Genomic DNA, 16,277 nt, shown 5'->3' on the forward strand with positions numbered 1-16,277 from the left:
TTGGTACTGCAGGCCTGCGGGTAACACCTGAGGGCCCCCGCCGGCCTATAGTATCATTAATGTGCATATATGTGGATGTTAGGGGTTATATATATATATATATATATATATATATATATCTTTATTTATTTATATTTATTTATTTATTTATTTAGATATATTTATTTATTTAGTGTGGGGCTGCTGTGTGTGTATTTTTTTTATTGTGGGTAGCGGGTGTGGGTGAAGGGGGTATTAGCCCCAACGGTGGTTGTTTAGGGCTTGCGGGTGGGTAGCGGGAGGCCTTAACCCCTTCATGACCGTAGCGGTATTAACTGCTACGGTCGTGAAGGGGTTAAGTGCACCCGCAACCCCCCCGCAAGCCCTAAACAAACAAGGGCCAAATACCCCCTTCACCCACCCCCGCTACCCACAATAAAGCTGGCACGGTGGGTTAACCCCTTCATTGCCTAAGTGGTTAGCCGCTAAGGTAATGAAGTGGGCTGTACATGCATTTTTCCTGCCTCGGATGCATGCCGGGGGGCTCCGGTGCTGGTATCAGCTCCGGAGACCCCCGGCATCAATCACAGACAGGAAAAAGGGCTGATTTTTTTCTAAGTGTCGCCCTTGCCGATGCTTCTCCTCCACCAACTTGCCAACTTTAGTTGGCGGGCTGGATTGCCGAAAAACTCTCCATTCTGGAGTGCCGATCAGCAGCGAAAAGCTGATCGGGGCTACCTGAATTCAGCCGAGTTCAAAAAGTGCCGATAAGTGGCTTATCGGCACCCGGCTGCCGATAAGTTTTTATCGGCAACAAAAATTGTCGATTTTTCCCACTTATCGGCGCTTACTGAATCAGGAGGGCAAATTTGGCGAAAAAATGGCGATAAACGGCTTATCGGCGCTTACTGCATGAGGCCCTAGATTACCAGCACTGGGGACATATCATCGGTGAAGCACAAAAAATCTATTTATTCATCCATACAATACCTGGTTAGCTGACGTTTCGGCCCGCGGGGAACCCTGAAGAAGGTTTCTGATGAGATTATATATATATATATATATAAATACACATAGGTTGAAACATGTCTGTGTGTGGTTTCTCTGGCTTTGCATCTGATTCCCATGCTCTGCTTTAAAGCTGTGTTAACAGCGAGCATTAGCTTATATGGACTCCATGTAACAATTGTTTTTCAGGCACAAGTTGACACGGTGTGCTCATTTGCATATCATTTCCCAGAATCCCTTGCTGCAGTGGAAAGACTGTATGCTGGGTGATAATGGTGAAAGGCGGGGTTGCAGACCTGCCTAAGACATGTGAATGTGCTCACAAGTGATCTTTTTATTTGATATATATATATATATATATATATATATATATATATATATATATACATATACATATACATATATATATATATACATATACACACACACACACACACACACACACACACATACATACATACATACATACATACATACATACATACATTTACCCACCCATACCTAAATATATATATTATGGTGAACCACTGTATAAATAATGTATTTTTTTGCAAGTTCCTCGCTGATCTCAGATAACAGACAAATGGTGGAGCTGACAGAACCTTCAATTGGCTATATCCATCAGACTGTTCAACTCTCACTGATTTGGGTCAGCCTTACTGATTATTAGCATCAGCGTCTCATACACTCCAATGGATAAAAATAAAATCCACACTTTTCCATTAAAATGTAAAACATTGTGGGGACTACAACCCCCCCGCCCCCCAAAAAAAACCTGTTGACTCAGTGTGGTTCTGGGCGGCTGACGTCTCTGCCCCGTGTCTCAGTGCAGTAAAGTGCGCTGCCCAGGTGAACGGGTCTCAGGTTGTCCCTCTGCGCAGGTCTCCCCGAGGCAGCAGGAGAGACACACAGCCCTGCAGCGGGAGCTCAGCAAGAAGGAGCAGGAGCTGGATTTCATCGCCCTGCGACAGAGACAGGTACAGTGTGTCATCATCTGGTCATCTCATTACTCCCTATTTATTTCATCTCTGAAGGAGCAATCCAAGCAATATCCTACGTGTTTTCTCTCTCTCGTAGTATTAGATAATACATTATTTTTTATTATTATTCAACTCTTAATGCCATTTTAATGAGTTTTAGCCCACCTCCCCAGCAGTGCAAGATCTTTGTAATGCTTTAGTGTTTGTGATAATTTGTTGCCAATTTGAGGTGCAAACTGTAACAATAGATAATGTTACCTTAGTCATATAAGGATACATTGCCGCTGCTGAGTTACACTGGCTAAAGAATTTAGTGAAACTGAAAGGCAGCCATTTAATGAAACCTGGGAAGAAGGATCTTTGCCGATTTTTTGTTTTTAATAGTGCCGCTTGGATTGCCTCTGTAAGTGCCCTAATTGCATGCCCGGTACGTCACGGGGTAATGCTCGTTTTCCAGGGGCTGGTTTTTGATCGGGCCGACTGCTCCATATACCCTAAGTGGAGCCCCCTCCACTTCCGTTTCCGTCAGCCATTGGGCCGTGGTGCTCATGTGATCTCTTTGGTACTGAAAATGTCAAAGCAGCAGTCTCTACTCATCTGAATAGAATACATGGACACAAAATGGCTGCCGGACCAGGGCTCGCTCTGACAGCCAATAAAAAGTTGCCACGTCATCGGGAGATGTGACACCGGAGATGACGTTGCAGCTTTCTCTTCGTAACCCCACAGTCCTATTTGTGTGTGGGGGGGGGGGGTGTTGGGTCAGAACTGGTACCAAACAATATGTCGGGCCTATGGGGGTTCCCTGGAGGTTAGGGGAACATGGATTAGCTCAGAAAGACCCTTCTGTTGGGCTAAGTGGGGGGGAAATTATTTTGGAAGGGGACTGCTGCTGTACCCCTGCAAACGTATTGTAACTTCATGTAATCTTTGCTATTAATGTAACCCCTTTTCTGTCAAGGGAGCCAGCATTGGAGCATGAAGTGTGTCCCTCCCACTGCAGGGTAACAGTGAGAAGGGCGACAGGCAGAAGGATCCTATGGCCTGTGGAGTGTGTCCAGTGACACAGACAGAATGGGTCATGGAGTGTGTCCCTCCCACTGCAGGGTGAGACAGTGACACAGGCAGAATGGGTCATGGAGTGTCCCTCCCACTGCAGGGTGAGACAGTGACACAGGCAGAATGGACCATGGAGTGTCCCTCCCACTGCAGGGTGACACAGTGACACAGACAGAATGGACGATGGAGTGTCCCTCCCACTGCAGGGTGACACAGGCAGAATGGACCATGGAGTGTCCCTCCCACTGCAGGGTGACACAGTGACACAGACAGAATGGACCATGGAGTGTCTCTCCCACTGCAGGGTGACACAGTGACACAGACAGAAGGCACCAATAACCCATCCCATGTGTTTTTTTTAATGAGTTTTGGGTGATGTTACCCAGAACAGGCACCATTTTTTTAGGCATCACTACAAAGCTGTGTATAGTGATAATACAATTACTGTATTAGGAATGATATTTGAATAATTAGACAAGAGGCATACATACGTTTTCTCTCACATTTCTTTATTCATAGCTGAATTATTTACCATTCTTTAGGTATTTATTTATTTAGTTATTGGGGTTTCCGGAACCTTTTTTCCTTCAGTGATGGTAACCTAACTCCTCACGTGTCCTCTCACATTATCAATAAGGTCACTGCACACAGATATAACACTGCTCAGCACAGTGTGTGTATGTTTGCTGTTGCTGATCCCCTGTTTACTGACATACAGGCCTCACTGGGGCCCCACATACACAAGACTTTGCTGCTGTGGTAACCCTACAAACACGCGCATATCTCCACAGGGTGTGTAAGGGCAGGGGAGAGGGGAATACAGTGTGTGTGTGTGTGTGTGTGTGTGTGTGTGTGTGTGTGTGTGTGTGTGTGTGTGTGTGTGTATATATATATATATATATATAGTATATACATATAGTATATACATGTACAGTAATAAGCCTGACATTAAGTAAAGAGTTATTATTGTTTTATCCTGCCAAGTGTATTATTGGGTTGTGTCCTGTGAGGGGCTCCTCCCGCTCTGTCGGGATCCCTCCCAGGTGGGTACATCAAGTGGTAGAATTATATCGCCCCAGGCTCTCCGTGGCAGAGGCTCAGGGCCTGCGAGCCAACAGGTTTATACAGCATTAGTAGTTTCTGTGTTCAGGGGAAAACAGTGATACATATGTGAGAATGGGAAAAATGCCTGCAACAGACCAAAGAGTAAATAATACCAATACTATATATATATATATATGTAGCCAGGTCCCCTTTTGTGCCGCGACCCCCCCTCCTCTTACCTCCGCTGCCGGGGGTCACTAGATAGACCCGCCGGCACTTCTAGAGGGTGGGGGCCGAGCAGGGAGCACTCCGGTGCTCCGGAGGTCCCCGGCGGCTCCCGAGCAGGGCGCCGCCATGTTGCGCAACTTCGCGCATGCGCAGTGTGTCCCGCATGCGGCGGCCAGCCAGGGACATTGCGCATGCGCAGATAGACCGCGCGAACGCTGGCCAATAGAAAGAGGGCTCTAGAGAAGGGACTACATATCCCATGAGCCTAGGAGCGCCCCACATGACCCCAGGGAGCCAAGAGGGCTACAGCATCTCCCTGCAGGGGAGATTAGATACAATTCGCGGGCTTTAGCACGTTAGTTCAGTCGGCGTCAGCAGCAGCTAGGGGAAGGAGGTAGGGTGCAGGAGTCAGTGACTCCCTGCACTAGGCCAGCAGCCCACTAGGCCCCAGATAGCCCTGAGTCACCAGTAGCTTTGAGTGTTTCAGGGACAGGCCCCAGGTTAGGGACCCTGCCCCTTATTATTCAGAGTCAGTTAGGGACACAGCGGACGCCGCGCATCCATCCAGAGGTCTGGGCTCAGACCTTCGTTGTCGCTGCAGCAGCCATCCGGGTGGGATCGCCCCGGACGGTAGTTCCTTTGGTCAGCGGTCAGCGGATCCTTTGTGAAGCTCCTTGGCAGGCCCGGGCACTGGAGTGCTCGGCAGGTAATCTTCAAGTGCACCAACTATACCATCTATTCATACAAGACATAGTGGCTGCGCAGTCACACATATATTTATCTCACTTGAGGGTGGAGGACATATTGTGTGGGGTTACTGGACACGGGGTGGGATCACCCGGTGAAAGGGGGTAGTGTCCTGCGAGACGCAGTAGTAGTGTTTCCCCTAGAGAGGGACACCTGTTGATATATATATATTTTTATGAATAATTACGGTTGCTACAGTAAAGTTATTTTATTTTATTATTTATTTATAAAATATTTTACCAGGAAGTAATACATTGAGAGTTACCTCTCGTTTTCAAGTATGTCCTGGGCACAGAGTAAAACAAAATAATACATGGTTACAAATAGTTACATAAATGAACAAGGTATACATTATATACAAGACATTGCATGCACAGTTAAAGAAAATATATATTATGAGCGTATGAAACAGTTACAGACCAGATTAAAGTGTGAGACAGCCTTAGATTTGAAAGAACTTAAGCTGGTGGTGGATATGAGAGTCTCTGGTAGGTTGTTCCAGTTTTGGGGTGCACGGAAGGAGAAGGAGGAACGTCCGGATACTTTGTTGAGTCTTGGGACCATGGTTATTGGTTGTTATTGGTTGTTTTACATGCTGTGTGTGTGATATATATATATATTGTCCTGCGAGGACCACTCCCCCTCTGGTGGGAGCCATTGCTGATGGATGCACTGCACCGTTTACGAGGTTACTCCTATTATTATACGTGCCCCAGGCTCCCCGTGGCGGAGGCTTAGGTCCCCTGTGAGCCTAACAGGTAAAGCACCACACCTGGTAACATTAGGTTCCCTGCACACACATACCATATGCTATTGGGTGGGGGAATACCCGTTACATACACATATATATATATATATACAGGGTTGCAGACCTGTCTAAGACATGCAGATGAATATACAGGAATATTTACAGTTGCTTTATGCTTTACTGTGGAGGGTTTTAGTCACTTTTTTTACCCACCATAACCTTAATAGTCGTGGTGATTACCTACTCTTATCTCATTTGAGCAAATGTCAGCAAGCCAACCTCACACTGATGATACCCATCAAGGTTGAAACATGTCTGTGAGTGGGTTAACTGACTTTGCATCTCCCAAGTCCTTGCTTAAAAGCTGTGTTTAAAGCAGCATGCATTGACTAAGGGTTGCTCATGTAATGTGAGCATGAGATAAAAAGTGGCACTGTGTGCTCATTTGCATGTTATTTCCCAGAATCCCTTGCTGCAGTGGAAGTGCTGTTTGCTGGGTGATAATGGTGAAAGACAGGGTTGCAGACCTGTCTAAGACATGCAGATGAATATACAGGAATATTTACAGTTGCTATATATATATATATATATATATATATATATATATACATACATACATACATACATACATACACACTTGCCTCGTATGAACTATGAACTATCACTTCAAGGGCTGTTGTGTTAACTTCACATACAGTATACAGTGTATATGTTTTTGGAAGTGCCTTAGCAGAGCTGGGGGATTTACAGTGACATGGCCATAATTACAGCATAATTACAGCATGTAAGGTACAACCCCAGTTTAAGAGTTATAAGTGAGCAGCTGGGTGCTGAGCCGGTGATAAGAGCACACCCTATAACACACAATGTGCAAGAATTCCCCCTGACCTCATTAAATCCTGTCTGGATCCCAACCTGAACTTTGTACGCACCAATAGCCTCTCTGTACCTAGCGCTGGCAGTGTGCCAGTTAACCCATTTAGCGCCAGTGCGGCATTGCGGGCACTGATGGGATGTAATGTGGGATGCTGCTATGACCCTGATGCTGTTCTTCTGTCCTCTTGCCAAGTCTCCTCCATTCCAGGTTCTGCTTTGCTGGCTCTCGCTGAAGCCGGTTATAGGTGGGGGAAGGTGCACATTAATATACACTTAGATAGAGCAGGGATTTCCTTACCCATTGCCTGATCTTATTTGCTGCACTTATTGTGCTCTATTTCCCTGTACTGTCTCTCTTGTAAAGTGCGGTGTACAGCTGTGGGGGCGCTATATAAAGATATACATACTACATACAGCTATAGCTGCCAAGTTTCTGTGTCACTGTGTCAACTTGCAGTGGGAGGGACAGACGCCACACAGTCACCCTGAGGAAGGAGGGGCAGGCTGCATAGTAATGCGTGCCTTCTGTCTGTGTCACGGTGTCACCCTGCAGTGAAGGACACACTTTGTTAGTTCTATTAGTGTGTCACTTTAAGGTATTATCTGTTAGATTGTCACTTTAAGGAGGGACCGGCTGGATGCGTCACGGGTCCTTCCTATCTGTGTCAGTGTCACCTTGCTGTGGGAGACTAGATCTGCCATTGCCTTCTGCCTCTGTTGCTATCACATTGCGGTAAGAACAAACGTAACGGGTCATAGGTCACTTCTGTCTGTGCCGCCGTGTCACCCTGCGGTGGCAGACGGGGGTGCCCTAAAAACCGCAGTGGTTCTGTCTTTGACGTAATCGATGTATTCATTTCTTATAACATTTATCTTTTAAAACTAGAAAGCGATGGAGTTTATTTAAAACAAATAAATATCCTATTTAGCAGAAGGCAGAAGTGGAAGGGTATAAATAAAAAGTAGTGTTACTATAATCATCTAGCGCCTTCATTCACAGCCCAGCAGAAAATTCACCTCTTCAAAGAAGCATCTCATTCAATTATCTGCGCCCCTGCTACGACCTCCAGGTTAACTTGACCTCCCCTGACTGCACTTTTAATAATGCACTTTTACTCCTACTGTGTCTGTAAGTCTCCCAACATACCCTTCGATTGTAAGATCTTCAGCCAGGGTCTCCTTTTGCCTTATATTGTCATTTACCTGTTGGACTTCATTTAATTACCTTGTATTGTAATTTTGTAATGGGCTGCATACACGGTTTGCACTATATGAATACAATTATACATAGAGCCATACTATGCGTCTCTAAAAAGAAAAGCAGGGGTAGTCTAGATCCTCCAGTGCCATTACACATAACCCTCTGGTAGACACGTACCTTATGTCTGTGTCACTGTGTCCCCCGGCAGTGGGAGGGACAGACTCAATGGGCTATAGGTCCCCACTGTCCATGTCACCCTGTAGTAGGATTGACACACTCCATGGTCTATTCTGTGTCACCGTGCAGTGCGAGGGACACACTCCATGGGCCATAGGTCCCCTCTATCCATGTCACGGTGTGTCACCCTGCAGTGGAAGGGACACTCTGTCACTATGTCACTGTCCCGGTCTCTCTCTCACAGCTGGAGCGCCAGTTACACTCTATAAACACAGAGCAGCTGGAAACGCGGGTCCAAAACGACCGCCTGAGGCAACTCAACGAGGACCTCAACGAGCAACTGCAGCGGACAACTGGTGACCTGGACAGAGCCCAGAAAAACCTGCAGAGGCTCCGCAAACAGGAGCAGGCGGAGGAGCAGCGCAGGAACCGGTAATAATGTACCCGCCCCCACCCACACTCCAAACTCCTCTCCACCCACCTCCAAGGTGCAATCCAACAGGGACACCCATCAAAAATCCTCTTGCAAAGAATAGAACCGGCTAATTGGCTCCCGTAAACAAATCTATACGTGATAAAAGTAGAGACTTTGCTGCTTTCATCACAAGTTGAAGTTCTACACGGCCCACTAAATGAGGAAGTGTTTGTCAATCAAGTGTCTTATTTACCCTTCTCCCACCATGTCCTTATCATAGAGCCACTAAAGATAAGGGGAGGGGGAAGAGAGGGGCATTGCCTGTGCAAACTCTTGTTGAACACACCGGGATATGAGACAAAAGGGAGCAGCCAGAGGAAATCCAAATCCCTCCCAAGTCACAAATCACCATGTTTACAAAGTAACTTTAACAAATGATTGAAAAAATACTTATAGGTGTCAGGTTGTAGTTAAAAAAAAATGCATCACTCACCCAGATGTGACCCCTTAAATTTGTCACTGCCATTAGTGCACTTTGCCCCTAGGAGAGACTGACCCCTTAAACATGTCACTGCCATTAGTACACTTTGCTCCTAGGAGAGACTGACCCCTTAAACATGTCACTGCCATTAGTGCACTTTGCTCCTTGGAGGGACTGACCCCTTAAACATGTCACTGCCATTAGTGCACTTTGCCCCTAGGAGGGACTGACCCCTTAAACATGTCACTGCCATTAGTGCACTTTGCTCCTAGGAGGGACTGACCCCTTAAACATGTCACTGCCATTAGTGCACTTTGCTCCTAGGAGAGACTGACCCCTTAAACATGTCACTGCCATTAGTGCACTTTGCTCCTAGGAGAGACTGACCCCTTAAACATGTCACTGCCATTAGTGCACTTTGCTCCTAGGAGGGACTGACCCCTTAACCATGTCACTGCCATTAGTACACTTTGCTCCTAGGAGAGACTGACCCCTTAACCATGTCACTGCCATTAGTACACTTTGCCCCTAGGAGGGACTGACCCCTTAAACATGTCACTGCCATTAGTACACTTTGCTCCTAGGAGAGACTGACCCCTTAAACATGTCACTGCCATTAGTGCACTTTGCTCCTAGGAGGGACTGACCCCTTAAACATGTCACTGCCATTAGTACACTCTGCTCCTAGGAGAGACTGACCCCTTAACCATGTCACTGCCATTAGTGCACTTTGCCCCTAGGAGGGACTCACCCCTTAACCATGTCACTGCCATTAGTACACTTTGCTCCTAGGAGGGACTGACCCCTTAACCATGTCACTGCCATTAGTACACTTTGCCCCTAGGAGGGACTCACCCCTTAACCATGTCACTGCCATTAGTACACTATGGTTCTAGGAGGGATTGAGCCTTTAACCCCAGGACAGGATACGAGCTCTCAAACTAGGCATATTGGGGTGATTCAGTACGAATCCCTAGTTGCTAATGGCACTAAAGGGGTTAACCCAAATGTGCTACTGGCCCTTTTAAAAGCAGGCAGCGCCCCCCAATTACCACCTTCAGTGCCAGAAGGAAGTGGGACCAGTAACGCATTGATTGGCAAGTGCTCTATTCGTGTTTTCTCCCCATAGGGAAGTATTTAAAGTTTCCAGGAATATGCAGAAAGAGAAGCAGAGCCTTCTGCGACAGCTCGAACTGCTCAGGTATTATAACTGTGTAAATAGATATGAGAGAGAAGAGAGAGATCTATATATATATATAGGAACAGATAGATAGTAAGATCGATACTTATACAGAGATACTGTAGATAGATGTGTGTGTATTTATATAGAGATAGATAGATAGATAGATAGATAGATAGATAGAGGTGTCTGTATTTATATAGGATTGTAGGAGATGTGCACAGAGCCGTTTTTAGGGGAAAATAAACATAGGCTTTATTAGGCCACATACATAGTTTTAGTGTGCGCGCACACTCTCCTCTAGCAGGCCGGGGTGCCGCGGAGGCGTGCCGGGAGCATGTCAGGTGGGCGTGGCCATGACATCACGGAGATGGTTCGCCCTCATTGGCTGAACTGCTCACGTGACACGGCCGTCACGCGGCAAAGACAAACAAGTTTGTCTCGCACGCGCACACTATGCACATGCTCATTGGCCTCCGTGGGTTTGCATTTGGCGCTCGCGTCGTCGCAACCACTATGGATGTAGCCTTAGCCAGCAGCTTTACACATAAAACAGCTTCATATCAGCAAACACATTAGAACAGAAAACAACAGCCAGGCCCATGCAGGGGACTGACTAACATTCAGCAGCCCCTATCTGAGGGCTGGAAGGCTAGGCCTCTTACCAACCTTTGATATAGTCCAAAGAGAGGTGCCTGTAGGCAGGGTGCTCTCCACGTCAGTCCAGGGTCTGTGTTGGTGTCTGTAGGGGATTCCTGTGTGAAAAAATATTTGCTGTTTTATTGAATTACATGCAAACGCCCGACCAACCTTTCAGCCCATACTGGCCTTCATCAGGGCTCCATTAACAGCTGTTAAAACCCAGCGCCCGGTAACTTAGTTCAATAGAATAGGTACAGTACACAGATCAGCGCTCATGGGGGCTTTTCTAGCTATATATAGCTACTGTACATAGATATGAGATCTGGTGTATATAATAAAGGATATGGGCCACTTGATAAGAGGGCCGTCAGGAGGAATTGCCCCCAGCAAAAAATGTGTCAGGCAGCCCCTGGATAGATAGCCAGGTAGATGATAGATATACAATAGTCACATATATAATATATCAAATTAAAATATCACTTGTGAGCACATTCACATGTCTTAGACAGGTCTGCAACCCTGCCATTCTCCATTATCGCCTATCATAAAGTGCTTCCACTACAGCAAGGGATTCTGGGAAATTACTTGCAAATGAGCACACAGTGTCACCTTTTGCTTCAAGTCCATATTGACATGGCCCCATACACAGACACATACATACATACATACATACATACATACATACATACATACATACATACAGATAGAGAGAGATACAGTGTTGATAGATGGATACAAAGTAGATAGATAGATAGATAGATAGATAGATAGGTCTATATTTATATAGGAACAGAGATATAGTTAGTTAGATAGATAGTGAAAGATTATATAGGGATATCAGATATTCTGAGTGCTCTATTTGGGATTTTCTTTTGTGTGTTATTATATAGTCTTCTAATCCCAGAGCACCGCCAGCCCTCAGTATTTTAGGTATTTAGCTGGTCCTGGTATCACAGTTATACGGTGTTTAGAGCGGTATCTCTTTGATATTTATACACACACACACCAGATAGATGATAGAGAGATAGTCCGATAGATGACAGATGGACAAATAGATACATGGGTAGATGCAGAGATGCAGCAGTTTATATAGTTGAATAGGATCTGAGTTTAGCATCTAACCGGCTTCTCTCTATTATAGGGACATCAACAAAAAGTTTCGGGACGAGAAGGACGTGTTTGAAGCACAGAAGCTGGACACCCTAAAGAAGACCCTAACAGATCCTGTATCTCTGCCCAGCTGCTGCTGCTCCCACTGTACTGAGTCTATACACAGTACAGGGCAGTGACACAGGGATATATATATATATATTACACAGCATATACTACTGCATACTGTATGTATATATAAAAAAAAGTGTGTATGTATATATACATATATTTGTACAGATATAAATGTGTGCATGTTTGTGTGTGTATGTGTGTGTGTGTATATATATATATATACACACACACACACACACACACACACACACACACACACACACACACACATAATATATCATTATCTTCAGCCCTTAATGATCCACTGCTGGATTAAGGCATATACTGTATATATATATATATATGGGTATATATATATATATACATACACACATATATATATACATACACACACACACACACGGTTCAAAATAACGGTACACCTTCTATTTTTATCATATCTTGCAGAAACATCACTCAATTTCTATGAAAATCTGAGCGATTATAGGTCTGTCACAGTAGATTTTTATATTTAAGAATTATTTGATGATCAGATAAATATCCTTTGGAGTTGGTGACGGCGTGATGACATCATCAAGCGCATCGTTACAAAACGGTGTGTAGCGAAGAAGATAAGTACGTTCTAAAGGGCTTGATACAGAGCAAGAATTATGGTCCAAAACGCTTATATAAAATGTTTCCTGATAAATGATGGTCGCTAGGAGGACTGAACAAAACGAATTATTAAAACAGCGTATCGTTCAGGAGAGGGAGGAGCTGGGACACCGCGTGATCGATGATGCAATCAGACAGCGACGGGCTTTTCAGCAGAAGGACATTTTAAACCATACTTTGTACTCAAACTTTATAGTAATCTTAGGGTTTCCAATTAGATTACAACCGTTTAACACTTTTTCGAGCTACGAAGGAAAAACTCCTATTTCTTGTTTAATGAACATGAACCTCCCGCAGTGGATCTGGTACTTGTTGAAAGAATATAGTCGCATCAATTTAGTTAACATCAGTTTATTGTGCTTCTTCTACAGTGTTAAGCTACATAACAGACCTACAATTGTGCACATTTTCACGGGGAATGAGCGAGAAATATACAAGATATGCCGAAAAAAAGGAAAGGGGTCCCTTTTTTCCTGAATACGGTACGAGTGGTATATATTTAGGTCACTGCTGCAAGCGGAATACAGGGAGAGATAGGTCACCCCCGCTGCAGGGTGACACTGACAGAAGTGACCTGTAACGTATAGATTCAATCCCTCCCACTATAGGGGGACACCGACAGAAGTGATCTGTGGCCTGTTTAGTCTTCCTCTCCCACTATTGGGTGACACAATGACAGAAGGGACCTTATTAAGTCTTCCTCTCCCACTACAAGGTGACACAATGACAGAAGGGACCTGTCCTTATATGTCCCTGGCCTTCAGTATTAATATAGAGAAGGTCCATAGCTACCCTGGCAAAACTGTAGGAACACATGGAGTTCTCTGCTTATGATATCAAGCTGGCTTTCCAATGTGTTGCTGGAAGGGGTAAAGGTGATCTAAAGAACTGGAATTATTTTGTTAATTAAAGAGAAAACTAGTGTTGAACTGGCCTCTGTTTTATTGCCTGTGCAGTGCCAGCCACTCCCCATACACACACACACACTGCATACCCCTCATTTTCCACACAGGTCATATACATAGCAGGCACAAGTAGTGCCCGTTGCGCTCTATAAACAAGGCATATACATAGCTGGCAGCAGTAGTGCCAGCCTCCCCCCGTACACACACACACTGCATAACCCGTCACTTCATCATTTATTTTCATCATCATTTATTTTTATTTTTTTTCCAACTTCAATTTTCTTTATTGGGGATACACATTCTGACAGTATATCACAGCCCATTGTATTACCATACCCCAACAGCTTTTTTCTTTTTCTCTGTAACAACATCTTTCAAATATTAAGGCTACTTTGTTTTGAGACAGAGACAGTACTTAAAGGACAAACAAGACAAACCGGACATCGGACAAGGGGGGGGGGAGGGGAGGAGGGGGGAGGGGAGGAGTCTACTCCAGAAGTTTCTGCCGTCGAGGAGTCAGTTCCCATCTTCTTTTTCGAGGAGGTAGTTCTTTTTGCAAACCTACTTCTAGTGCTAGTTAATCACCTTACCTCTGTACAGTAGGGTCGTCGGGTTGTCGCTTAGGGGGCTGTCTTCTATCCGTACGTCTCTATGTGTCTATCGGCTTCTGCCCTCCAAAGGAGAACGCGTTCGCGACTATTATAGCAGAATTGCGGTGGTGTCCACCCCGGGGATGTCCGTCTGTGCTAGCCATGGTGACCAGACTTTCAGGAAATTTGTGCCGGTGTCATTAACCAAACTCGTTAACTGTTCCATCTGACAAACGAGCCAAATTCGATTTCGAATCTTTGGGATAACTGGAATTGCTGGCTGCTTCCATAATGCTGCAATCTCGCACCTAGTGGCTATTGCGAAATGCGTTATTAATTTGTGTGTCGCATTTGGCATACCCTGGATCCGCCTGCCCAGCAGGAACAACCACGGGTCCAGGGGGATCTCCCAACCGAGAATCCGCTGTAACCAATCTCTAATCTGTTCCCAAATCGGGACCACTTTAGCGCAAGACCACAGCATGTGTTGCAGGTCGGCCGTCTCCCCACACTGTTTTGGGCAGAGCGGGGAGTAGCCCTTAACAAATTTAGCCAGTCTAGTTGGGGTGTAGTACCACCGCATCAGGACCTTATACGCGTTCTCCTTTAGTGTGGTACAGATGGAGCTTTTAGCCGCTGCTTGTATGATCTGCTCCCATTCCTCGTCCTCTAATGTCTCCCCTAAGTCTGTCTCCCACTGTCGCATGTAGAGCGGCCGGGTCTCGCTTGTCATTTTCGGACAGACCACTTCCCCGTACATCCTAGATGTGAGTCCCCTTGTGTCCGTATCTCTGGAACACAGCTGCTCAAAATTAGTACGTTTTGGTCTAATTGTAGTTTTGTTATAGAAATCCCTGATCTGGAGGTACTTAAAGAATTCTGTATTTGGAATATTTTTTGCGGATTTGATTTGTTCGAATGATTGTATACTTATCCTGTCCCTCAGATCATTAAGTCGGATAATGCCCGCTTGCGTCCAATATTTCATATTCTTACTGTTTAGGCCCGGAGCGAAGTCTGGGTTGCCGACGATTGGCGTCATAAGTGATGCCTTTGTGGTTAATTTACAGCTAAATTTGGTGGCCTCCCACACCCGAATAGAACTGGCAATGGTCTGTAGCGGCGTGCCGATCTGACGCGCCCTTCCCTTGGGCAACCAGATCAGCGTTTGGATATTAATTGGCGCACAACATTCTTTCTCCAACTCTACCCATCTCCTAAGGCTTGGGTCTGTGTGCCATTGGAGAATTTGGGCTAATTGAGCCGCTTTGTAGTAAGCGAACAAGCAAGGTACCGCTAGTCCTCCCCTGGTTGTGGGTCTCGTCAGGATACCCTTAGCAATTCTTGGGTTTTTCTTATTCCAGATGAATTTCATTATTGCTGACTGGAGGGAGAGGATGTCAGAATGCACCAATGGTATAGGTAGGCTTTGGAAAAGATATAACATCCTTGGAAGGAGATTCATCTTCACGCTGTGTATCCTTCCAATCCAAGAGATGCCCCCCTTTGCCCATATTCTGAGATCCTCTCTCAGCGTCTTTATTAACCTGGGAAAGTTTGCTTTATATAGAGTTTTGTAGTCCCGTGTAAGATATACCCCTAAATATTTGATCGCGGAGGGTTGCCATTTGAAATTGAAGTTAAGATCAATCAGTTTTTCGACTTCTTTGGGAAGATTTATATTGAGGGCTTCTGATTTAGACTGATTAATCTTAAAGCCGGAGACATGATTAAATTTGTTCAGGATTGCGAAAACGTTAGGAAGGGACGTGAGCGGTTTAGATAATGTTAGAATGACATCATCTGCATACAGGGCGGCCTTGAACTCATGCTCACCCATTGAGATTCCCGAGATGTCGGGGCTATTTCGTATGTGGGCTGCCAGGGGCTCTACACATAGCGCAAACAGCAGCGGCGAAAGTGGGCATCCCTGTCTCGTTCCACTTTTTATGTGGAATTGCTCAGAGGGAAAACCCTGGTGTCTCACTCTCGCCGTAGGGTTCTCATACAAAGCCATGATGGCCCGCATGAGACGTCCCCCAAAGCCAAACGCCCCAAGCGTCTCTGATCAGTAGGGCCAGTCTATTCTATCGAAGGCTTTCTCCGCGTCTAGACTCAACACCATAGAATGTATATTTT

General features: G+C 45.4%; 1 protein-coding gene across 7 annotated transcripts in view; it reads left to right on the forward strand.

Moving 5' to 3' along the window:
* Window positions 1-13,572, forward strand: part of CRACR2B (calcium release activated channel regulator 2B) — a 66,597-nt gene extending 53,025 nt beyond the window's left edge. For 5 of the 7 annotated variants that reach the window (XM_075566835.1, XM_075566836.1, XM_075566834.1 and 2 more), the window contains 4 exons: window positions 1,869-1,964; window positions 8,292-8,479; window positions 10,073-10,144; window positions 11,907-13,572. In XM_075566835.1, coding sequence (XP_075422950.1) covers window positions 1,869-1,964; window positions 8,292-8,479; window positions 10,073-10,144; window positions 11,907-12,054 — 504 coding nt within the window. In that variant the 3' untranslated portion in view covers window positions 12,055-13,572. Of the gene's footprint in view, window positions 1-1,814; window positions 1,965-8,291; window positions 8,480-10,072; window positions 10,145-11,906 lie in introns of all 7 variants that reach the window. The other 2 variants (XM_075566838.1, XM_075566840.1) reach the window with 2 other exon arrangements.
* The last annotated feature ends 2,705 nt before the right edge of the window (window positions 13,573-16,277 follow it).

The sequence above is a fragment of the Ascaphus truei genome, chromosome 12 (genome assembly GCF_040206685.1).
Source record: "Ascaphus truei isolate aAscTru1 chromosome 12, aAscTru1.hap1, whole genome shotgun sequence".
Lineage (NCBI taxonomy): Eukaryota > Metazoa > Chordata > Amphibia > Anura > Ascaphidae > Ascaphus > Ascaphus truei.